This window comes from Rhinolophus hipposideros, assembly GCF_964194185.1.
Source record: "Rhinolophus hipposideros genome assembly, chromosome: 19".
NCBI classification, from domain to species: domain Eukaryota; kingdom Metazoa; phylum Chordata; class Mammalia; order Chiroptera; family Rhinolophidae; genus Rhinolophus; species Rhinolophus hipposideros.
Window position 1 is genome coordinate 4,331,598 of NC_138065.1, and position 26,319 is coordinate 4,357,916.

A 26,319-nucleotide genomic window follows, 5' to 3' on the forward strand; every position below is an offset into this window, starting at 1 on the left:
CAACTTGCAAGATAGGTTTGTTTCTGTGCATGCAAAGTGCCTAGTTCATTGCCAGACATGTAGCAAAACATGGACGCTGTTATTGATAAAAAGGCCTCTCGCTCAAACATCACTTTCCTTTACAATAAAAGCTTTCTTTTTTTTTTTTTAAAAAAAATGTTTTTTCTTAATTCAGTCTCGATGTGGCCTCTTCTTCATCAATAAGAACTTTCTTAAACTTTAGGACTGGCTGTGGGAGCAGAGTCCCCAGGTGTCCCTATCAGACATCTTGCACAAACCTTACCTAGGTGTTGTTATAATTACATTGCTCCCACTTCAACTTCTCTTGTATTTTCTACCTACTACTCTTCTTGGAGTAGAGGGCTCACTTTCACGCAGAGAGGACTCTTAGGCAAGTTGTCCTAATTTATGTTTTCCCCATCATGTAAGAATATTACCCTTCAGAGGTTCCTCTCTTTCCACCTCCCTTTTAATTCTCCTATATTCCTGCTGACTTCTCTCACTAGGGTTTTAATTCAACGAGACTCCTAGTTCTTTGCTTCTTAAAGACTCAAGTCCCTGCTGTCTTCCTCTCAGCAGAGCAGAGACCACATATACATTGAAGAGGGATCTGCCAGACCAGACGCACCTTACAATTAATATGTATACAGTACTTGTTGATTACATGTATTTACCAAAAAGCAATTGCCTAATGCAGCCGAGTACATGTAGGTGCTCAATTTCTTAAATATTGACTTTGAGAGCTTGCAGTGGAGATTCTAGTTGTTGAACACAGGATATTTATACGTCCTTGACTTTGGTATTACCCTCCTTTATTTAAGAAGTCATCCTTATTGCCAACAGAGCAGCTTTTGGGAACCCTATTCGCACACTGGGTGGGGAGTCCATCTAGCCAGCCAGATGGGTGTGTTCAACCCTGGCTACCAGTGGGGTTTGTGCCACAGACAGACTGCTACTCATCTTAATGAACGTGAGTGAATGGCAGAGATAGCAACAGGCACCTTATTAAGAATAGTCAGGGGGCCAGCAGAGCCAACCCACCGTTTCCAAGCTTCCCTGGGCCTGAATTTCCCCCCGTTCTCCGCGTTGACTTTACTCCCACACAAGGCACAGAATTATTTTCTTCAGCTGCTATTTTCTCTCTCCGTTGTTTGCTTTCAGGGGAGCAAGTGTGGGCTGAGAGGAGGAAGACATAAATTTAAGAGGCTCTCTCCATTCTCACTTCATTTCTTACCTCAACTTGCTCTGCTTGCTAAGAATACCAACTGAGGAGGAGCTAGATAAGGAAAAGGCCACGTGAGAAGAGACCCCAGCAGGGCAGGGCAGGGAAGGACATCGCCCCAATGGCCTTGGCCACTCTGCCCTTGCTCGTTAGCTCAGTTGGACAGGGGAAGCTTGCTAGCCGTGCAGCACCTAAGGTTGTAATGAGCTCACAATTTCCTATCGCCTAGTGACGTCATAATCGTCGTCAGAATGTCACAGTGCAACGCATTCCTCACATGCTTGTGGTGACGCCGGTGTAAACGGACCTGCTGTGCTGCCACGTGTATCAAAGCACACAATTACGTACACAATTATGTACAGTACATACGACGTGAAAATGACAATAAACGACCGTTACTGGTTGACGTATTGACTACGCTAGACTCATTTTCTCGTTAGAGTGCACTCTTCCCCCTTCACAAGTCCGCTGCAGACAGTGTCGCCTTCCGCCGGCGGCAGCCTCAGAATCGCGTGTCACCGCCTCTCCTGATCGCTTCCTTTTCTCTTGTGCCTGATATCATGTCACGTTGCTTTATACATGGAGTGTCGCCTAAGTGTGCAGAGTGTATCGTCTACAGAGTCCCACTACGCCCGAGGCCTTCCCGGTCGCTCCCCGCTCGCTCACTGACACCCAGAGGAACGTCCCGTCCTGCCCGCTCCATGCACGCTAAGGAGGACCAGTCAGGGACCCCGGTACCGGTGCACCAGGTTTTATACGGCTTTTCACGGTACCTTTCCTGTGTTTGGAGGCCTAGATGCACAAATACCACTGCCTGCAGCGCTCAGGACGGGACGTGCTGCACAGGCTCGTAGCCCCGGTGTGCGGGAGGCGACACTGTGATGGTCGTACAGCCACGAGGGGCCTGACGATGCATTCGTAGGAACGCATGCCCCTGAGGCGAAGCATGAGGTTTATCTGTGATCAGGAAGTAGATACAATTCCTGCCCAGGAAATGGAAAAAATGTCAATGACACCCTAAAATGATAAGACTTTGATATTTTATTAAGAAACATCTTTATTTTAAATGATAGTACAAAAATTGCATATATAATATAGATCTGTATAGGTGTATATACACAAATGCACACACACACACACACACACAAATTTGCTCATCAGAATCAAACCCTATTTTATTAAAATAAAAAAGAGAAGTGTATTTAAGTTTTCCTAAAACATACTGTACATAAAGCTGTCGGACAACCTGAACAATAGGACATTGGGAGAAGCATCCAGGCACCCTACCCCCACCCCCACAGGAATGGCCTTGGCGGAAGGACAGTCTCCAGGCCCAGCCAGAGGAGAGCAGCTCTCACTACTGTGGACAGAGCAAGAGGCCTGAAACCCGCAACTAGGAGGCACAGGAGACAGGGTGTGACCAACATTAATTCTCAGAAACAAACCCCTTCAGGATAAACAAAAGATGTAGCAGGGATAGAGGGGAGAGGACCGAGGCAAGACAAGGCCCATCGATTAGAAATGACCCACTAATTAAGTCCTAGTTCCTGGTAAAGACTCAGTGAGATAAGAACAACAGGTCACAGAGGCAGAAGTAGTTAAGAGGGGAAAAGGGAGGAGAGAGAGAGATAGGAAATCACCATTTCCTGCCATTAACAAGCCAAATTGCTACTGTAGAATCTCGGAATGTCATCCCAGCTCCTAATCCTGGAGAGGCCGGGATGGGAGACTGGGAGAGCAGCACCAGAGGCTCAAAGCTGCTGAATTCGAATTTATATCCTTCTTGCTCAATATCTTGGCGTAGGAAACAGAGTACTAACTCAGAAGGGGAAAACATTCATCACAGAAAATGGCACCAGATAAGAGCCTAGAGTTGCATATAGGTGGTCTCGACATGTATTCCATTCTTAAGATCCTTTTCTAGCCATACAGAGACGTCTGCACAAAGTGCAGGGAACAGGAGGCCATTCTCCAATAAACTGGAACAGAAACTGATTCCCACTCAATATTAAACTCCTGGGAAGAGTTCATTACATGCCTCACATCTTCTGGTGCTAAGAGACTGTACAAGCAGCAGTCAAAACAGCTGCCATAGGCGTGGAAAGGAGGCTGGCCCTGCGGAGGCGGGCCCATCTCTACCCAACACTGCCTGGTCTTTCAGCTTCCATGGTGTCATCACACCATATGCTACGCAAACAGACACAGCCAGGTACCCTGGGGCCTCAGTCCTCCACTTTCTCATTACACCTCTCAGAGAAGGGCCAAAGCAACCTTTAGTGAATCCAGAGAAAACTAGTGAATCCAGAGAAACCCTCTCTCATGCGTTTAATGAAATAAAAATATTTCCAGCTTATACCAGATACTTTGGAGGTGAACCTCGAATAAACAAAGAGAAAAGTGGGAAAACCCATATGTATTTACAAACATACACACTAATATACACGCAGCAAAGGGTTATTAAAAATGCTCCAGTCACACGATCCCTAACTTCAACTGGACAGCCCTCTGGTGAATTCACTTCTTTTACATCAGCACAAAGAAATAAAGTAGTTTTGTATGCCATATATTTCAAACATTACTGAGCAGACACACAAATGTTAATAAAGCAAGGCTAAGGCTGAAGAAGGGGGAAAGGCAAAGCCAAAAAGAACTGATCGCAGATCTGACAGAGAAAAAGAACATTTTTTAAGGCACTGAGTTCAAAATACAGACAGCCTAAAGCCAAGTTCTCCCATATTTCAGTTAAGAGACCCCAACTTTGGCATTATAATGGGGAGATCCCACAGAGGTAGTGATAGGAAGAGACTTACATACACTTACACTTACAAGTAATTTTCCTGAAGCCAGGAACAAGAACAGAAATATTAAGATTTCTTTCTTTCTCTTTTTTTGGGGAAGGCTTAAGACCAAAATGTAAAGGCAGAGTCTAGAAGTCCTATATTAATACTGATATTATTAAAGCAGCTTTATTGTAAAGTGGGCAAGTCATGCCAGGCCCCGGGTTGCTCCTGGACCACTTGTCTTTTCCTTGGTTCTCTGTAATCCAACCTTGCTGATAAGCCAGTTGAAATCCTCCAACCCAGAAGATGTAGCAACATTTTCCCAACGTCCATGGCTGATTCAGAAAGAAATGCAAAATCATAAAATGGTATTGCCATTCATGCATTCCATATTTAACTGCTAACTACTTCAAGGGATCCTGACTTACTATTCCCTCCATGGCTACACAACTGGGGACCAAATCCCATTTCCCTCCTCTAAGATGCTAAAAGGTCTGTTTCAAGTAAATAAAAAAACAAGTACCTTTTTGCTACCCACCCCTTTCTAGACATTTCTCTTCTCTCTCTCCCTACCCTGACCTCTCCTTTAATTCCCAGTCTCAGAGACCCATCATCAAAAATGACTCGGGTTGGATTAGAGTTTTTTCTAGGTGGGAATGATAGCCTCCTACAGAAAGAAAGAACTGATAAACAGCTCCCCCACACAGTAGGGACTCTATATGTTCAAAAGGGAGAGTTGGATGGAAACCCGCACTCCCAATCAGAAGCTACCCTAGACAGTGAGGTGGTTGGGCCTGGATACCTTGTGCAGTGTTTACCTCCACCCTTGTAACAGAAAAGGATTTCAAGTCAACATATATACCAAGAACATAAAAAAAGCACATCTGAGATGACTCTTGGTCCATCTACAGTGACACTAAGGCTCTGAAATGGCACACCATAGCAGCTTATTGTTAGCACCTGGATCACAAAAAGACTCAAAACAAAAAGCATCACAAACAGAAACAGGCCGATTTGACAGCAGATATTCTCCAAGGTCATGCTCACCCTCACCAAAGCTATTCCACTGCATTTCTCCGTCATCCCCACAGCCCAGAACAATCTCTGGTCAGCGGGGAAGCGCTTGGTATGAGTCCATGGAGAAAACCTGGCTGCGGAGGCTTGCACTCAAGGTTAGTTTCCAAACTGATATGTTTGCCTACAAGCCTCCAATAGCCCATTGTTTGTTAAATGTGGTTTGGGGAGTTAGAGTCTCGATGTATTTTGAGCCCCAAATGATTTTTCACGTCTGGAAAACTGCGACAAATTACTTCACTAATCAAGGTAAACAGAACCATGTTAACTGTCAAGTTTTATCCCGAATTAAAAATGTATGTTTTCCCCATGATCGCTAATTAAGAAAACTGTATTCTGAACAGTCATTCAAATGTTTACTTGGCACATCTCCTCTGGTTTCTTCTCATTTACGACAAAGCAAGCAAGCATGTCAAGAAAGAGGGTGGGCCCAATTCAAAGGCCCTCTGTAACGTAACTTCCCTACAAGCTCTCTCCATCCCTATTTCCCTTTTGAAAAAAATGGCAAGTTGGCACACAAAGAAAACTCAGCAATGAAACACCTTCCCAAAGGTCTAGGCAAAGGAGCAGGCATAGTGGGGAGAAGGGAGGAAGGAAGACGAAGTATCTGGCCAGAATCTCTGATTCCTTACTTTATGGCGCTGGTAGTTCTTCCTGCCTTTGCCAGCCCACACCTGGCACCTGGTAAGGAAGGCAAGGAAGCCGTCTGTGCACAAGCCCCTTCTCCCCCTCCTCTCCCTCCCCCTCTGCCCAAGGAAACAGCAATTTCCCAACCCCTGAATCAAATGGCATCGAAACTACACAACACCCTTGGCACGCGTCTCTCCTGCCCCCTTCTTTTATTGCATGTAAGAGGATACCATATAAGCTCCACAGAAAGGCGCACTTAGAAATCTCAACAGATTTTATGAAATTAAAGAGTTGATATTAAAGCTTGATATTACATAAAGAAATGTTTGGAAGCAAGTTGTTCTACCAACAGACTCCCCTCCTGATAGCGACTATAAAATCCAGCCGGAGCAAAGCTTGTATCTTGACACCAGCTTGTTTCACAACCCGACAAGCCTTTTTGGCCACTTCCCAGCATTGTGAAACAGCCGGAGGACTTGGGATTTATATACACTTCTCCCACATAAACAAGTTGTCTCTCCTTTCCAGTTTTTAAAAATTATACTTCGTGTTCTTAAACTGGCATCTGAGCTATGGACACGATGGATGCAAATTTCATCAGGTCACCAGAAATTCTATCCAGAGAGATTAACTCAGGATAGTGGGGGAGCGCCTGCTCCCTTACAAGTGGAGCACATTCCTTTTTCTCCCCCCGAATTTGCTCCTAACTCCCTCTCAATTAGTTTCTTCTCTAACAGACACACATTCCAGATCTAAGGCAAATCTTCAGGTCACTTGACGGTATGGCTGTTAAAGGCTCTGGGTATGTCCATATTAGGAATGTCATCTTAAAAATATTTTGATAGAAAATAGAATCTTTTGATAGAAAGTCAGTTATTTAAAAAACAATCAACCTACACCATGCAGCATTCTTTGTCCTCTATGCTTAAAGCAATGACGTAGGCTGAGAAAGCTGGTCCTTTCTCTTTGGGCCCCTCCACAGAAGTGCTCCCTAGATCTGGCTTTGATTGTTCCTGGTGCAGAGAGAGCCCTCCTGGGCCCAAGCATTGTACCCTGCCATAGTTTTCTTCTTAAGGACATTCTTAACTTTTACACAGTGTTGGTCCTCTATTGGATTTTCTTTTAAAAAGAGGGAAATGATGGACTCAGTACAGACTGTGGCCCTTGTACGTTAAGATGAAACAGTTTCCATGGAAACCCCAGTATGAGGCCCAGAGGTGCCTCCTGCCCCAGTCACTGCCGTCTGTCTCTCTTCCAGGTCCCCCTCAGTGACAACTACAGCGTCCACCTCGGCCACCTCTTCAACCACGGCGAAGTCAACGCCATTGGGCTGCTGCCGGGCCATGGCCTCCAGCTTGAGGCGGTACTGCTCCGCCTCCCGCTCCTTCTTCAGCAGCTGGTGTCGGTATTCCTGGGCTCTCCGATTGGCCTCCTGGAGCTGCTGCTGGAGTAGCTCTCTTTCCGTGCCTTCCTGTAAAAGTACACCGTGTCATGTCACCGCCTGGGAAGACTTCCGATCCCAGATTACGCAGAGTAGACAGAAAGACAAAGAAGGGCTCAGGCCGTACAAGTTCCGGCTTTGACTCTTGCCCTTCTCTTCTCTGCACACCGCTAAGAACATTACCTTGCTTTCCTCCACACTGTCTGTCATCTCTTCTATCCTGGGTTTCTTAATCAGTGGCAACTTCTCTGCGGCTGCTTCCTCCTCTTCTTCAATTACAGTCTCCTCTGCAACCTGACCAGCAGGCACAGTTAGAACTACAAGCCAAAGGACACCAATTGGAGGGGATGAATACATTGTAAAACAGAGAGGTTTTGCTTGTTTCAAATTAGAAAATAAACTGATATATATTTCCTGATACGTTTCATATCCCTTTGGATTTTAGAATCAACAGGGAAAGCATGGCCCTGCAGAGAGTAACAGAAAAGATTAGAGAGGAACTAAGGCGGCCTCTGAAAGGAAGGGTAAAGACTGTCAAGTTTGGAAGCCATGCAGTTAAGACCCAGGTCTGAGGCTGTTCTATAAACATGTCTGACTCTAGGTCAGAAATTATGACCAATTAGCTTACAATTCTGCAGGAATAATTTGTCTAAAGACAAATTACATAAGACAAATTATTCTTTTATATAAGATTTTTGAGAAACGCCTCCATGAAAGCAGTTTGCCATTAACTGTATCTAATTTAATTATGTCTTCTCATAGCTGTGAAAAGCGTCACCACACATAAGCATACAACATGCTTGGGGCACAACACACCTACTGGAATGGGTAGAAATTTAAAAAATAATGATAACATCAAATGCTGGCAAGGATGTGGAGAACCTGGATTATTCACAAATTGCTGGTGGGAATGGAAAATGGTGCGGTCACTCTAGAAAACAGGATGGAAGTTTCTTACAAAACTAAACATGCACTTATCATACGACCCAGCAATTGTACTTTTGGGCATTTATTCCAGAGAACTGAAAATCGATGTTCCCACAAAACCTGTTAGGATTGGCCATAACAGCTTTATTCATTGATAGCCCAAAACTGGAAACAACTTAAATGTCTTTCAGTGGGTGAATGGTTAAGCAAACTGGTCCATCCACACCATGGACTACTACTCAGCAGTAAAGAGGAATCAACTATTGAGACAAACAACAACTTGGATGGATCTTAAGGGAATTATGCTGAGAGAAGAAAGCCAATCTGAAAATACTGTATGATTCAAGTTATGTAACATTATTAAAATGACAAAGTATAGAGAGAGCGAACAGGTGAGTTAGTTAGAGGTTGCCAGGGTTAGGAATGGGGTGGGAGGGGAGGTGACTGTGGATATAAGGGTAATATGAGGGATCTCTGTGATGGAGCTGTGTGGTACCTCAGCTGTGCTGGTGGTCATGCAAAACGACACGTGTTAAATTGCATAGAACTAAGCACATACACAAACACACAAATGAATGCATGTGAAACTGGAAAAATCTCAATAAGGTTGGTGGGTTGTATCAATGTTCATTTCCTGCTGTGATACTGTACTCTAATTATGCAAAATGTTACCACTGGGGAAAACTAGGTGATGGGTATATGGGATCTCTCTGTATTGTTTCTTCCAACTGTATAAGAATCTATAATTATCTAAAAATAAAACGTTAACAATTATATTTAGATTTTAAAATGAATTATGATTTGTTTAAAACAGAAGATGTACCTAGTTATTTGGTATGGTTGATTTAAAAATTAGCTTGTGGGGGTGGCCGATTAGCTCAGTTGGTTAGAGCACAATGCTCGTAACACCAGGGTTGCCAGTTTGATCCCCACATGGGCCAGTGTGAGCTGCGCCCTCCACCACTAGATTGAAACAACTACATGACTTGGAGCTGATGGGTCCTGGAAGAACAAACTTATAATAAATAAGTTTAAAAAATTAGCTTGTATTCCTTGAGTCATTAATTGATGGCAGTGAAAAGCAGCTTAGATATATAAGTGAAAATGGAAGTTTAGTCTGGGATTGTAAATTTCCTGCAGATAATTCACAAAATCTCAGCTTTTCTTCTTTGGGTCTGGTAAAATACATTTTTAAAAAGTAGTGTAGTTCATCCAAGTAAAACCTCGAATTTTATTTTTTTCCATCAAGACAACTCTGTTCTCATTTACTTACCTCCATTACAAGTAGAGTCTCTCACCTACCCAACGAGCCCCACAAAACTTTAAATGAAAATCATGTTCACAAAACCATCAGTGGTATACTTCCAAATAAACCCAATAAGAATTTATGATACCAAAGCTTGCATTATAAATGTTTAATTCCTACTCTTTCTTCCCACACTGCCAAGATCCATCAATTCAAATAATTTGAAAATTATAAACTCCCCATAATTATTTAGGCCAAGCCAAAATTTTGGTAATGCAAAGGCAATTATACCAATCCTCCTCTTTTCAACCTCCAACATTTTTAAGGAATAAAGTTGTAATGAACAGTTTTCCTTTTAAAAAAAATTTACTTACGTATTTTTTGAATAAGTAATACATTCACATGGTTCAGAAATTAAAAGTTACACAAGCTTATACAGTAAAAAGCCTTGCATTCATCCCCAGCTACCCAGGTGCCCTCCCAGGAAGCAACCAATGCTAATAATGTTATTCTTGAACGTTCTTCCAGAGATAGTCTAAGTCTATGAATACATTAGCAAATATACACATATTCCCCCCCTTTAAAAAGTACAAATGTAGCATTCTCTACACACTGGCCTGTACCTTGCTCTTGTCATTTAACAATATATTTTGGAGATCAGACCATACTGGTATATAAGGAACTTGCTCAATGTTTTTAACAGCTGCCAAGTATTTCGTTGTATGGGTGTACCATAATTTATTTATCCAGTTCCCTTCTGACATCTACTTAGGTTCCTTTAATCTTTGATGATTACAAATAAAGCTGGAATGAATAACTTAGTATACATGTCATTCCTGTGTGTGTGAATATAAATTCACAGAAAAAGAACTTTTTAGTCAAAAGGTCTGTGCATCTTTAATGGTGACAGATATTGCCAACCTGCTCCTTAGAGGATGCATCAATTAGCACTCTCAACGGCGATTTGTAAGAGCACCTGCTTCTCCACACCTGACAACCAGTGTTATAGTGGTACCTCAGTGCAGTGTTTATGTGCAGTTCTCTTGCAATGAATGAAGCAGGCCAAACATATTTGCATATTTTTAAGAACCATCAGGATTTTACTTTCTGTGAACTACTGGTTCGTATTATTTGCTCTTTCTACCAGATTATTGGTTTTCACTCACAAATTTTATATATGTTAGGGAAACTAGCCTTTGCCAACCTGATTTCTGTTTTTCTCTCTGGGGTTCTTTGCCCCATCTGGCTCCTGGCATTCTCCCATTTCCTGAATGCCTCATTTTTAAAGGAAAGCCGAGTGTCTAAACTATCCTTAAATAAACAGTTGTCCAATGGGATGACTCACCTTGCTGTCCATCTTGCATGGTTACAATAAAGGGTTGGCCAATGCCTCCAGTAGGTATAGCAGTTTGGATGTTACCCAGAGGGACGCCATCGGTCACTATGGTGATGACCCTCTGGCCTCCACTCCCCACCACTTGTTGGATTGACGAGTCAACTGAATTTCCCTCTATGACTTCCTCTGAATTAGCTAGAGGTGACAAAAGGAAATCCAAAATTTCAGCTTTGAAAAAAATTGGAATGGAGCAATTTCAGCCTCCTGGAAATTGATAATATCAGGATAGGAAAACTTGAAGGAAAAAAAGTTAGATTCAACAGTGCACACATGCAAGCTCTCGTGAACAATTCTAAGTCAGAGGAGAAAAGAAAAGAAGGAATGACTTAAAACAGTACTTTCTAATATGTCTTGAGATATTAATACCTTTTGCTTAAGGTGAGTTCTATGTACAAATACGTTTCCAAAATCCTGGTTAAAATGTGCTTATACATTTTTGTTTGTTTTGTAGGAAGGGTCAGAGACCCCAACAGTCACGTTCCAAGTGACTCCCCAAGAGCGGATAATAAGATAGGTTGAGTTTCCCCAACATATTTGATCTTAAAACTCTTTTTTCAGGAAGCATCTTGAAAGTGTAAATAAATCTACAGAGCTTAGAAAAAGAATTATAAATTAGATTTATTTCTATAAGGAAATAGAGGCATTTAATGCTGAATCAACAAAATAATACGTCAAGTAGTCAAAGCATTGAGGAAGTCTGACAGACAAAAATAGTAGGTGGCTTTTCCCATCTGACAGATCAAGCATATTCGTAGCAACTAACACTGACTACTTATTAAGCGCCAGCTTTCTTTCTAAGAGATTTACGTGTATTATATTGAATCAAGATTTTCAGTTCAGTTAGTCAATATCCCCAATAACTATTAGGGGAAACAGTTCCTCTATCTAAAGGGAAATTCCTCTGTCTAAAGAGTCACAAGTAGAATTTCACAATAACCGGGGTGTAAACTATCCATATGAGCCACATTCACGTAGTTCAACAGAAATAGAGCATTCACACCTCTTAGAAACAGAGGATGGTTAAACGTTATAGCTGAAAGGACCGTGCTAGATAATTGAACCCCACCATCACGCCAGAAATGTGGAAACTGAGATCTGAAGAAGCGATTTATCCAATATCAAAGAGCAAATTGAAAGAATAACAAGCACAAGTTTAGTATACTGCTTTTCCCTCTAACATGCTGCTCACTTGTACACATCTGAGTAGAGGTTTTTATGATGGCTGCCAGTCGGGAAAACACGACTGGAGAAATGTTCTCACTCCCCAAATGTCAATGGCAGAAAGAAATGAGAACAACCTGCTTTCAATGATGATGGAGCAGACTGACAGAAGGTTCTAGAAAGATTCCTAGATGGCTATGCAGCCCTACCTACGATTATGTATCCCTACATAAATGAAGCCCTAAGCCTTTTCCCCGTAGACCACTATCTCTGGCTAAGTGACGTAAAACCTTTTTGTTTTAAGTATCAGAAGGGCACTCACTATACAGCGGTTATCTGCTCAATTTCATTGAAAATTCCAAAATAACATCTCCTGTGAAAATAAAACAAGCTAATCTGAAGTACACAAGATGACAGTGAGAGAGGGAACCATCCCATGTATTTTGATTCTTTAATACACGATATCTAAGTTGCTATTTTGAATCATTCTATGATAGCATCAGTCAAAACATAACATAGAGTATTTCCAAAAACATCTGCTAATTAATAGAAGACTAAATATTTCAATCTGAAGCAACTGAAATCAGGGCAAACTTGAAACTGCAAAAATATAAAGGAATAATTACTTAGTCATTCTCTGATTGTATCACCCAATGATTCTTTCTGATGCTCTGTGACTCTACATGGCTTTTTCCTAGCTGTCTCCAATGAACCACAATTTCTTAATTTCATGCAAATCCAATCTGCTGGAGATTTAAAAACAAAAGGAGAAATGGAAAACTGCTCAGCAGACATCCCTTACCTACCTGTGGCTCTGTGTGAGTTGGAGAGGGGGGCTGATGCCTCAGCAAGAGCTGCAAGGGTGGCCAGCACTGAGGTGGTAGAATGTGAGAAGTGCACTGCTGAGGAGGCATGGGGCTCACCTATTTCGGTAAAAAAGGCAAGTGAGGTCCAGAGGAGAGAATAAATTGAGATGAACTAAAAATGGCTCATTAAATCAAAACCTTGGCTTTTCACTGTAATTTCCTCGACCGAGCTTGCTCTCTAATACAAACTGACATAAACCAGTTATCATCGCATTCAAATGCTTTTGAGATTTAAAAGGGTTTGCCTTTAAAGTGGATTTGAGTGATCCTGCTTGGTGTAGGGCCACTGCCTTCCTTCCTGCTCCATCTCGGCCTGGCCAGGGCCAGTGCTGAGTATGCACAGCTCAGACAAGCCTGCTGCCCAGGGCCTGGGGGGGCTGTGCAGAGCTCTGCGGGCATCAGGCAGTCAGCATACAAGGCAGGCCTTCCCCGCTGAGCGGTGGGGACAGAATAGGTCCTTCCTGGACTTTCCTCAACCTACTACCTCTATTCATCAGCTGCTACGAGAGAAGAATAGGACTGACCTCTAGTGCAAGGACAGTTAACCAAAAAGTTCACATAGTGAATGTCAAAGGCTAAGTACAATTGATTAATGCTAAAAAAAAAAAAAAAAAAAAACACAATAATCATCTACTTTACTTATGTCATGATGTGCTTTGTTCATTATCTTTTTCTCTTGCATCTGCTAGTCTTAACAGCTAAGTCCCAAGAGGGAAATACATTAGATCTGGCAATAAGCATCATGCCTCACTTTATGAACCAAAAGTATTACTCAACAGTTGTGCATAAATCTAACTTTCATAAAATGAATTGCATTTCCCTAGTTCAGAGACACTTATTGTGCCAGTTGTAGATTTACTGCCTCTCCATTCCAAATCCACCCTTCTTTGCCCTGCCTTGTGATACTGAAGCTGGACTCTATAAACATTTCTTGTCAGCTGGCAGGCGATTAAGTTTTGTCATAGGGGAGTGGTGGCTGCTCCCTATATTGGCCATTCCTGTACTCTTTAGGGTTCTCCGTACCTCGTAGCAGTTAATCCACTCTTACTAACTAATGATTCTGTATAAATTAGACATATAAGTTTAGAAATTATATATCTATATATGAAATAAAATTATAGAAAACAGCATGTAGTTTTGTCTCTTGACTGGACTCTACATGATACACTTATCTTCTTTTTAAATGTACTCTTAATTTTTAAGTTTTACACCTTTTAAGTTTTACACACTTGAAGATTCTTACCAGCCTTTCTTCTGTGCAAAAGTCAGTGACCTGTCAAACACTTAAGGAAACTACTATTTAATACTCCTTATAATAAATATTTCCACAGAGCAAAGAATCCTTTTCTGACATACTTCATCTAGGTAAGCTAACTTATGTATAAATTTAAATTTCAGAAGGTTGTCCTTTAGGAGGTAGATTACTTGTGTACCAGTCGTTTCATAGCAGCAAACGACTTCAATGACAGCTTTTGGACAAGGCCTGTGGGAGTGGGGATGAAGGTGGAGATAGTGACGCTACCCTATTTTATTTGAATTCTCTCATAACATACTTGGGGAACCAGATGGTCTGAGTGGAACACATGCTTGACCTCCAGAAAGGAGCCCATGTCTATCTAATGACTTCATGCAGAGCACGATCCAGCCCATTCCTTAATTTTCCTGCCTAGTTCATGCATTTCTCATTACTCAGTCCATCATACCAACTGCTGACATAGGAACTCACGAATGAAAAAACTGTATCCTCACGGAGGTTGGACTATATGTGACAGTAAGTCACGAGCAATCAGAAAACAACGCTGTTATGATTTCACCACAGTATACACACCACACACACAGCTGTTATTAATATAAAGTTCAGGTAGTCTGCCAGCTAAGCGAGAAGAGCTGGGCAGAACTGCTTCATGAGAAAAGCATTCTATACTTTTTAGCATATGCTGATGCCCCCCAAAGGGTGTTGTCCCTTTGATTCAAAGGTAATGACTCACCCCCCCTCCCCCGCAATAGCAAAACGAAGAACATTTGTGAAAAATCAGGTTTAGCATTCTGACACACACAGTTGAAAACTGAAAAGAGACGATGTAAATTACCTCTTTAGACTCATCCCAGTGAGTTCTAGGAAAAAAAATTACTTTATTGTTCAATAATGCTAATTGCTTTCTCCTCCTCAATATAAAACACAACAAATAAAGTAAAATGTGCATGGATACTGTTGTTTTTGGAAGGGCGATGGCCTAATCAGTGACGACTCTTTTTACCCATTTAAATGTGACTTATATAAATAAATTCTCAGACCAAGATTTAGGGGAGTATGCTATGGTAGGCTAGACAATCTTGGTGAGTTAGTAAAAACTAGATTTAGAAAAACTAAGTACCTTGTCCAAGGTCATGCAGCTAGTAAATATCAGAGCCCAGGTTAGAACCCAATTCCTTAGACTCCAAGCTTATCCTCTGATGACCCAATACAAAGCTATATTTGACTTTGGAATGCCTCTTATGATCCTACAGAAACAGGAAATTCATCTTCATAGCTTTGTTTTACCCTGATTAATGTTCAAATTAGCCTGTCTTCCCAAATCACTGCGGTTTGATGGTAGCACTGATGACTCATATTTTTAGTCACAAATGGAAAATTGAAAGCAAACTTTGTAATCTGGATTTCGGTATCAAAAATATCCATCAACATGATAATCCTAGGATACTTTCAGTTAATTCTGAAAACTACTACTGGATGATGGGAAACGAGAAGCCCACCCACCACCATTCAGGAAAAGAAAATCCTTTAACCCGGTTGAGTAACACAACCTGAATTTGTCCTATAGCTTTTCTCCTTTCTTTTACCTGCACTGATTAAGCTCCAGGTAGGCCAATCCCCTCATGGGGAGAGCTAGGTAGAACTGCTTCATGGTTCAGATGACATTGGAGAGATCATCTCTATTACGTGATGGCTTAGCAATTTCAATTTGTAGTTGTCAACATATAGAAGACAAAAGAGTAGATTTGCCAAAAGCAACATAACAAACATGATATAGTCCCATGGGAGCCAAGGCTAAGCATCTCTATGCTGAATGTCTTCAACTTCGCTTACAGTTCCAGATCAGGGTCTGGAGAATTTTAGTCGTTAGACCAACTCTTATGAATACGTAACATTACTGGCTTCTAAATTCTTTTGGATCATAAAAGCATTTGTTCTAATCTGTGTGGTCTGAACCGTAACAAATCCAAAAGGCGGTGAATGTTGTCATTACACGTATACATATATTTAAGCTACATGTTTTGAATCATCCAGCTGAAAGCAAAGCGCAGCGATTTTAAATGCTGGTGGCCTAAAAAAATGAAGGCCACTACTGCCCCCTTGTGGGCATGACACAGTCAACCTTTATTGAGTTCATTTTCACTGACACTAGCTGTTATTGAAGCCCTGCTGTAAAATAGACACTGAAATACAAAATCTCAGTCTCACAACAACCTATTAAAGTAGATATTATTGTATCTCAATGTTATAGATAAAGAAGGCTAAGAGAAGTAGTTTTCCCACAGTCAAGCATTTAGTCAATTCATAAATTAGTATCTGAATGCAGTTCTGAACACACAATTCTATGTAGACTGTGCATACGCTCTATTTACTACGCTGCCCCTCAATAACATCTCATTCCACACCTTCTTTTGATGTTCTATAAACTTAACGAGGAATACTGTGGCTTATTTTTCAAAAGAAACAGAAAAAGAAACCAAGAGTCAGTTGGAAAACTTAAAAGAGGACGCACGTTCTTTTGTTGTACAACAAATATTTGTAAAGAGATGTTGAAAACAACTTGAGTTTTTCCCTTTTTAGATAGATCTTTTTGTTAAAAACATACAGATTTCCAAAGCTCAACCCCAAGTGCTTTTCTCTGCTATTCTGTTGTTATATAGGTTCTCCAGTACAAATCAAGGCTCTTCTTCAAAAAAATCACAAATACCTCTTTTACACCAGCATTCCAACAACCACTTATCTTTCTTCTGCTTTATTTGCTACTGCTTTGGAGTATGAATATTTAACTGTTTTTCTTGGCAGTACCACATGGAAGCGGCCCTATATTTTCATTTTGGGTTCAGGTATAATCCTTCAACAGATTAACCTGCAGAATATTTTACTTTTAGCACTGTAAGCACTAGGTTTAACCTTTCCAGGTATGCTATTCCCTTTCCTCAGGAAGGATAAGTGCATTAGCTTTAAAATCTAGTATACATCTTCTATTTGGGGGATGTTTTAATAAAGGAGTGGGTCTCAGATAGGCTATCTGTTAATCTCACAGGAAAACCTGGGGTTCTGTTCATTTTAGGTCTAAAATAAATGGCACATTATCAGAGTATTACCTGAGGTTGTCTTGGTGTTGGCTGAAGAAACAAGGCTGGCAAGGCTGACGACTTCTCCCGACGTGAAGATGAACGGGGTAGCCATGGTCACGGGATTGGCTCTGTCGGGATTAGCATTCACCTGGTTCTGCATCGCTTCCTGAAAAAAAAGAATCACAACCAAGGTGGATATTTCAAAGTCAGAACACTAACTAGCCTTAGTCACACAGGGACTGAAGGGCCACCCCGCCCCCATGCTCTAGTCAAGCAGAACTAGCTCTAGCACATAATGTCCCAGGGAGTTCAGCGTCCTCATTAAGACCACTGTGGGGTTTTTTTTGCCCCAGACCAGGGCAACAGGGATGTTAGATTGCTTTCCCAAGCTTATTTCTACTTTGTGGGAATTAAAAAAAACAAACAAACATGTATTATTGCAAAAACTTCTATACAATTCACTTAACTTCTCTGGATCTTTTTAAAATATATATATTTGAAAATAAAGGGGAAAAATTAAAAAAAGTAATTTCCAGCACTAATAGTCTATGATCAATTATCTACAAGTCAATGTGTTAGCAGGAGGTCCCTGCAGACAATCTACAGAGAAGCATATTCTCCGGAGTTTTTTCCAACTACTTGTTCTGTTCTGCCATTGAAGAATTCCTGAGAGAATATACAACAAGCAAATAAATGAGTGCCAGATTTTAAAGTAGAGTTTTACGTCCTGCATTTCTGCTTCTAGGAATGTTTGCGCAATTTCAGTATAAAGTGACTTATCTTCATTTTTATTTATTTTTTTATTTTCAGAAGCAGTTTTCTACAGACACGATCACTATTTAAAAAGTCCCAATTATGAAAGGGCTCTAAACTAGGAATTGAAAGTTGAAGAGGATAATCAGTCTAGAGGGAACCATCTGTGAGAAACAACAAACACACCACTGAAAATGCAGCAGAAACGGCTTTCTACTTATCCCCCTGACTAAGAGCTTCAGCTTAAAACAGATTATCCACTCTTTGGTTGGTTACTTTAAATTCCTTCTTAAACCTGCCCCTTCTTCTGTTCTCCACTCTCACTTCCTTAACTCATGTGCTCATTGGCTCCTGCTTGGCCTAATGAAAGTCACAACATGGTTCTTTAGTATTAAAATCTTCCCTCTCCGGTCTGCATATCACACTCCAAATAATCACCTTTTTAAGAACATCTAATCACATCAATCCTCTATTTAAAGGCTTCTACTGGGTCCCCGTTACCCACAAGACAGTCCCAACTCCTTTGTGTGCCATATGACACCCAGCCTAACTCTCAAGCCTTAGCTGCTCCCAAACTCCACTTCCTTGGCCCAGCCTCCAGTCACAGAACTACTTACTCTTTCCTGAATATTCCATGTCCTTTCACACTGCTGTCTTCGATTTGCTCTTTTTCATGCCTACAACAATTACATTTTCCCGCTTCTCTGCCTAGTTCTTCAAAACTCAGTTCAGATTCCACACCCACTTTAACCCTTGCCTTCAGCATCCTTAATATGCCTGCTTCCGTGCTCCATAACAGTTACTAGGTATCGGTTTAGCACCAGAGTACTATAATGCTTTATTTCTTATCTAAACCTTAGGGTGGGGTCGTGCTAATCTTTGTATCCCTGATCCTGGTGTTCCCTGATATACAAGTGCTGGCTTAAGAAATGAACGGGTGAAATCATCACACCTAACTTAATTCTGAGATGGCTTCCTTACACCTCAACAGGCTTTAGAGCTATGTATTTACTGTCCTCACATCAGTGGATGTACATTCAGAACACAAAGGTTAAACCGAAATTTTCATGGACAAAGAAAATGTTCTAAAGCCAAGTAAATCTTGTTCTTGTACTGGCCACCATGATTATTCAATCACAAATTAATAACTCAGGGCGTAGAATACATATTTTTTTAAGATACGAATGACTCTGAGTCACAAGATTAAGGTATAACTAAAAGTGCTACTTTGATAAGATAAGGAAAATTAAGTTGTGATTCAGTGCCTACAAAAAACTCTAAACTTCAATTGAAGCACACTGTGGGGATGGAAAAAGCAGCAGACCTGAAGGACGACCAGAATCTCAGCATTGTTTTTCTCCAGGGCTATGTCAAAGGCAGATTTATCAAACTTGCTAAGAGCATGGACGTCGGCTCCATATTTGATAAGTAGCTCTACAACATCTCGATGGTGGTGCTCTGTGGCCCAGTGCAAAGCTGTCATCTTCAACATGTCCTTGGCATTCACGTCGGCACCATTCTGTCACAGAAAAGTAACTTTTCAAACAGACACTGGATACAGTAGCACAGGTCCAAGATGCCATCACTAATATGGAGGATTTCCACAGATTACACATATTCAAACTTAGATCACGTTTACAAAATAGCAAAGAGAAAAACATTTCTCAAATTACCCTGAATGCTGATAGACATAACGCCTCAGTGAGTGGGTCTTCTAAGGACATCACTGGGAAATTATCATAACAGATGTGAGAGGAAGGGGAAAAGAACAGACTTTTGTTGCATTTATTAACAGAGTTGAGTGCCTGAAAAAATAGGCGTAAGTGAAGAGAACACCTCCAGGAAAGGAATGAAGAAAAGCCAATGAAGTGTGTTTAGCTTTCAAAAGTTAAGAAAACAGAATCCTCGTAGCCATGATTACTCTTGAAAGACATGCAACACTCAATGCTGTAAACTGTCCTAAACTTTATCCTTTCCAACCCAGTTTCCTGCCACCCATTTAAGTAAGAAAGGGAGGTGGACGTCTTCTTTACGATACAGACCCGCCACAAGTCTTGCTTTACCCTGACAAGCAGCTCCACGATGTGTGCATGGCCGTCAGCTGCAGCCATGTGCAGGGGGGTCCTGTCCACTTTGGTCCGGGCATCCCTGCTAACGCCCGCTCGAAGGAGCACCTCTGCTGTGGAATAGTGACCGTACTGGGCTGCCAGGTGGAGGGGTGATGTTCCAAGCTGTGGGAAAAGAATACCCACTGAATATCAACTGTGTGCAGACTCCTAAATCAGTATCGGATAGATACAAACGGACAAGAGGTGAAGTTTATGGTTCCTGTCCTTGGAGAGAGAATCTGGCTGGGCAGACAGCAGTGAAGAAGTGACTTTATTAAAAAATTAAGGGCTGGCCTGGTGGCTCAGGTGGTTGAAGTTCCATGTTCCTAATGCCGAGGTCATTGGTTCAATTCCCACATGGGCCAGTGAGCTGCAGTCTCTACATTTAAGATCGTGAACAACGGCTCCAGGAGAGCTGGGCTGCCGTGGGCTACTGTGTGCTGCCATAAGTGGCAGGCAGCCATCGTGAGTGGCTGGAAGCTGGCGACAGCTGCCATAAGCTGCCAACTGATTGCCTCAGCTGGGCCAGGGAGCTGTGTCCTACACAACTAGACTGAGAAACAATGGCTTGAAGCGGAGTGTGAGGGGGGAGGCGGAAAAACGGGGAAAAAATGAATATACTAATGGGCAAACAAATATACCACCAATTAAATAATGGTAAATATAATGGATTTTAAGTCAGGTGGATGTATCAGGTAAGATTCCCTATAGGACATGATTTTAAACAAGACTTAGAAGACGGTGAAAAAATGCGCAGATAAGAGCATCGTGTCATGGGTAACAGGAAGGGACTGATGCAGGCTCCAAACAGTTCTCAGGAAAAGGGCAGAGACGAGACAGTTGCATGTGGGGTGCCAACTGAATTGGCTGAAACAGACGTTTGTTGCCACAGTAAAGCAAAGCAAAGCAGAAAGACTGATGAAATGAAGAGGCAACAAAGAGTTAGCAGTGGTGTGTCCACAGCAATGAGGAGGTCTGCATCGTATCAAAGTAAATCTCGTATCAGTTACCGACATCCACTGTGGCCAGAGTGCTAGTCCTTTCCTTGTGTTACGCTCTTTATTTTAGGCTTATTTCATTTATGTTGTGCTTTTCATATACTCGGCCTCACTGCCTGACTGGAGTTAACTCACTTTGCTCTTTTCAGGTCTATTTCTGGAAATTCTAATCTCATGGGTTTGCTCTCCTCGTTTTTGTGAAGTGCTAAGAACCCGCAGTTATGAATTCATCACCCCAGCAGAGAGGACACTCACTCACTGAATTGTTCAAGTCAGGCAGTGCTGACAACATCCACGAACGTGAAGCCAACTCAGTCACCTGGACCTGGGTCTTCTCAGACGCTGCTCTCCACGCTGGCTGTCTGGCCTCATGAAATTACACCTTCCCTTTTCATGTTTGCTAACAGTGGTAAAGGAAACTAAATGGCTAGACTATTCCTTATCAACCAGGACATTTTAGAGAAGAGGAAACAAGGAGTTTATTAGTTTAGAAATGCACTCTCATTACACTGGCTTTGTTTAATTTCTAGCTAATTACAGAAGCCCGTAACCCAAGTACACTCCAGGGAGAATTAAACTTCTAGAAAATACTCTAAAAAGCATTATTGAAAATCACAAGTACATAATACCTTTATAATTACCACCTATATATCCACAGGCGGCTTTCAATTTGGAAAACTAAAAAAAAAAATAAATAAAAACCCACATATTCAGATGAGACAAAATAAAACTCTTGTGGGGAGAATGAGGGAGGAAGGGAATGAAGAAAAATCAATAAAGTCTGTTTAGCCTTTAAGAAAAAGATTGGCTGGGAGGCGGGGGCAGCAGGGCTCCAGAAGAGGGTAAACAGGGTCTAATATGAATATGGTGATAGAAAGAGAACTGACTCTGGGTGGTGAACGCACAACGTGAATATAGATAATGTATTACAGAATTGTACACCTGAAACCTATGTAACTTTACTAACAATTGTCGCCCCAATAAACTTTAAAGAAAAAAAGAAAGGAAAAAGACTGGTGTCAGCACACGCTGGGAACAGTCAAGACAGCTTACCCAGTCTGTGGTGAATGGGGCACCATTTGCCATCAATGTTCTCACTTCATCATCTTGGCCTTTTCTTGCTGCTTCTAGCAACCTCTTCCCCAAGTCCACCAAAGACATCTTTATGCATAGGAACAAACGTTTTCAGGAAGCTGTAACTCAAACACAAGGAAAGCTGCCTGTAAAACGTTTTAGAAGCCCTCTCATACTTGAATATGCTTGTCAAGGTGACTGTTTGGTAGGGCACTTCCTTTCTACCTCATCTAACACAAACGATCAGATACTTGGAAGAGTTTCAGGCCCTAAACAATAGTTCCCTCACTTTCAATCTCCAGAAAAAGACTTTGGAAATATGTGCAACACATTATCACCTTTCTGGCTCACGGAATCAATAAAAAAGCATTTCATCCCTTTGAAATGACCATGGTAGAAATATTGTGTCACATGAAATGATGAATAGACAAACCAAGGATACTGACACTCAGGTAGATATAAGGCAGACACTTTTCCAAAAATGAACAGAGTCAGGTTGCCACTTCAAGGAAAACAATCAACAGTATTTATTGTCAATTATCAATTACAGTTTGAACTTTCAAGCAAAAATTAGAATTTTGGAAAACCTGTATCCACCACCATCAGTTGACAGCTTATTATAAACTTTTCTGACAAAAGGTGTGGTGATGCTAATGAATGTGAATTTTTTATAGTGTATAATAAAATATACCAACATTTAGATAATCTGCATAATTTGGTGAACCAGTATTTTTCAAAAGACCAATGCATGTTACAAAATCATGCAAAGTTAAAAAGATTCAAAGTGAAAGACAGATCAATGGCTTTTTAAGATAACAGAGTATAAAGATTTCATTAATATAGCTTCAGATTCCTCATTGCAACAAACTTTTAAGAAATTACCATTTGTTGAGTTTCTGTGTAGCATCAAAGAATACCCACAATGACCTGAAAAACTATAAAAATACTCCTCCCTTTCTCCAACTACACACTGCAATGAACTGAAAGCAGACGTAGACATGAAAATGCAGCTGTCTTCTACTAAGCCACAAGGTAAAAGAGATTTGCAAAAATATAAAACAACGCCATTCTTCTCACTATCTCTTTAACTTGGAAGATATACTTTTCATAAAAATTTTTTTGTTTTTTCATAAAAATGTTTTATGTTTTGCAGCCAGTTAGCTCGGTTGGTTAGAGCACGGTGCTCTTAACAAGGCTGCCTATTCGATCCCCACATGGGCCACTGTGAGCTGTGCCCTCCACAACTAGATTGAAACTACTTGACTTGGAACTGATGGGTTCTGGAAAAACACACTTAAAAATAAAAAAATGTTTTATGTTAACATGTGAAAGATTTATTTTAATCAATGAACACTTAAAAATTAATTTCTAAAACAGTAAATATCAGTAGATATAACACAGTGGAGTCCTCAACAATTTTTAAGAATATAAATGAGTCCTGAAACCAGAATATCTGAGAATCACTGGTTTAGGCAAATCATTCAGCCGCTGTTTTAATGTTCCAATTTGTATCATAGAGCATTGTGCTCAAACATGGGTCCAGGAGACCCGGAGAGTTTGTTCAAAATGAATCCACCCAAAGCTCTGGTCTGGGCCTCTGAAATGTTCAGGAGCAGAGGATGAACTTCAATAATGTCAACTGCTATAATCTTTATTTTATTTTATTTTATTGGGGAATATTGGGGAACAGTGTGTTTCTCCAGGGCCCATCAGCTCCAAGTCACTGTCCTTCAATCTAGTTGTGGAGAGGGCAGCTCACTGGCCCATGTGGGAATCAAACCAGCAACCCTGTTATTTAGAGCTCGCACTCTAACCAACTGAGCCATCCAGCCGCCCCAACTGCTATCATCTAAGTGTCAGTTTTCACAGCTCAAGGAAATGCTAGAGAGAAAACAATGATAGCACAAACTCCTTACAGAACACTGATAACTTTGCATTTCTCCATGGTTATCTTCCTTTTAAAATATCAAAACTGCCTTTCAATTTAATTACCTTATTACTAATAGTTCAAAACAAGAATAAATTTCTAGGTGCTTCAATGGTCAGAAATGACTCCTTCACATTTCCTCAAATTATACTGTATGTAAAAGTCTATCAGCAAGCTTTAACACCTCTACAGTAACCGATCACCAAGAGCAAAAATGCCCTCAACTGGGATGTTCAGAAATGTTGGCACAAAGCAAGATTAAACTATCCTCACAATGAAATTCCAGCTTTATCCTCTAACCACAAAAACAAAAACAAAACAAACAGTTGAAGGCGGAGGTATCTGTTTAAGGAGAAATCTGGTTCGCTTCACATTCCTGGGAAGCTGATACTTCTGGAAAACAAGATACTTTAAATATGTTGATTTTATCTCGTGGCAACTGGTGTCTTCAGCACCTGAACTCTTGCAAAATAGATTTGAGCAAATTTTTCCACTGTAGTCTGCCTTTATACCTTAATTTTATCACATTTCTTTAATCATATTTGTGAGTTCATTGTATCAGTACCATTGAACGGTAACTGACCCAAATTTGTCATCCTATTCTTTAGGCCATGAAAAGTCTTATTTCTTACTCTACAAAAACATAAACTGTGGGATTAGAATGTAAATAAGGTGTTACATTCATTACCTGATAGAGAAAAGGTCTCCTAGAAATGTGTTCAAGGCTCTTCCCATCCTCAGTTACTCTTTTCTTTGGGGGTTAACCTGAAGCATTTATCTTGAGTAAAGTCAAATGTTATTTTTTTTAAATAACTGCATTTTGGGGGGACTATGCGCCATCCTGCCCGTATCCCACGTCAACGCTGGCAGTATTCACCAGAGGAGAGATTTAGGCTAAGAGACAAGAGGTTAGTCTAGGCGCTTCTGGGCGCCCTGATCACTAAAAACAAAGGGAAAACACTCTCCCTTATTGGATGTACCTCCACTTTCCCTATCTGTCAAGCGAAGAAACTAAATCCGATTCAACTGGCCTCCTAGGGCTTTGGAGACGAATAAAACAACAAAGCACCCCCTCCCCCTCAAACACACACACACACACACACAAGACCTTTCAATACGCTGTGTTTTAATCATGGATGAGGTGCTTGAGCTCTTGAAAACAAAGTCCTCTATTATTAGAGAGTCATTACGTTTGCTGGTATAAGAATGTGGGTGGGGCACTTCTTTAATTGTTATCAAGGCGTGAATGAAAACAGATGCCTAGGAACAGCTCCATTGGACTGACTGGGGCCAACGGTATGTTGAAAATATGTTCCCAGATGGCCAAAAATGTTGTTAAGTTGTTGAAGGTAAGACACAGACTGTCCTTTCCCACCGATGTGTGTGTGTTGTGTGTGTGAGAGACAGAGAAAACCTTCTGGCAAGGGGGACAGAGGGATGGGATGACCTCTGCGTGCTCAAGGAAGTCTGTGAGCCTAAGGAAAGCTAACGGGATGGAGCATTGAAATCGAAGAACCCCTGGTGTGAGGACCTTTCTTGTTCTTTTTCTATTGCACACGTCCCCACTGGGCCGCCAGCTGTACAAACAACTGTGCAAGAACTGGAGGTGGGGCCATTATGCTCCTGTTCAGATGACTGAGCTCACTAATAATCTTTCGGCTATTACCGGGGGCAGAGAATTGGAGTCCCCGTTTTCTCCTCCATCACAAATCCTCCAGTTCCTCCCAGCGAAGTTCTGTCCTTCAGGAAGAAGAGCCAATTGGGGGCAGGAAGGCAGCCAAGGGCTCAGCCCGCGGAGCAGCCCCGGACCCGGGCTCCGCGCTGCCCCCTAGTGGTCACCTCTGTGGCCTTGGCTTCCCGTGGTCCAGCTCCCCAGCCCCAGGTCTTCCACCCACCCCCTTCTTCACCTCCCAGTCCCCTCCCCTTCCTCCCAGCAGCATCCCCTTCCTCTCGGTCCCCCTCTCCCAGCTGCACCCGCTCTGGTGAAGGGGCGCGCTCTGTCGGCACCAAGTTCGGGGCTGGGCTGGGAAGCGGTGCGACGTCTCACCGCCCGGGCCCGGCCAGCCCTAACGCCCCCCGGAGTCCACACGTCCCTTCTTCCCCCTCACCTCCTCGTCCGGGACGCTGCCGGATGCGCTTCCACCGAGCCCGCCAGTTTGGTCCCGTTTCCTTCTCTAGTTAAGTCTCCCTGTCAGTGACGGTTACTTTTTGGCCTTTTCATATATGCATATTTTGGGGGCCTTTCACCCCCCCCCCTCGTGGAGACATGGAGGCAACAAAATGGCGGACCCGGAAGTGGAGCGCCGCGGATATCAGGTCTGGCGGAGGAATCTGTGAAGAGAAAATGACTGGAAGACCCACATTTCCATTCGAACAGAAGGGTG

General features: G+C 41.7%; 1 protein-coding gene across 4 annotated transcripts; it reads right to left on the reverse strand.

Annotated features, from left to right (window-relative positions):
• Positions 1–2,249: 2,249 nt before the first annotated feature.
• Positions 2,250–26,226, reverse strand: GABPB2 (GA binding protein transcription factor subunit beta 2). Of its 4 annotated transcripts, none has more exons than XM_081026265.1 (9): positions 26,044–26,220; positions 21,988–22,127; positions 19,892–20,059; positions 19,153–19,347; positions 17,103–17,241; positions 12,684–12,800; positions 10,666–10,851; positions 7,331–7,464; positions 2,250–7,177 (listed from the first exon to the last, which is right to left on the reverse strand). In XM_081026265.1, the coding sequence occupies exons 2-9, from the start codon at positions 22,093–22,095 to the stop codon at positions 6,878–6,880; spliced, it is 1,347 nt and encodes a 448-aa protein (XP_080882391.1). In that variant the 5' UTR covers positions 22,096–22,127; positions 26,044–26,220; the 3' UTR covers positions 2,250–6,877. The 4 variants fall into 4 exon arrangements, with proteins under 4 accessions (XP_080882391.1, XP_080882390.1, XP_080882392.1 ...); XM_081026264.1 differs by having other exon boundaries at positions 19,871–20,059; positions 26,044–26,182; XM_081026266.1 differs by lacking the exon at positions 12,684–12,800 and having other exon boundaries at positions 19,871–20,059; positions 26,044–26,226.
• Positions 26,227–26,319: the final 93 nt, after the last annotated feature.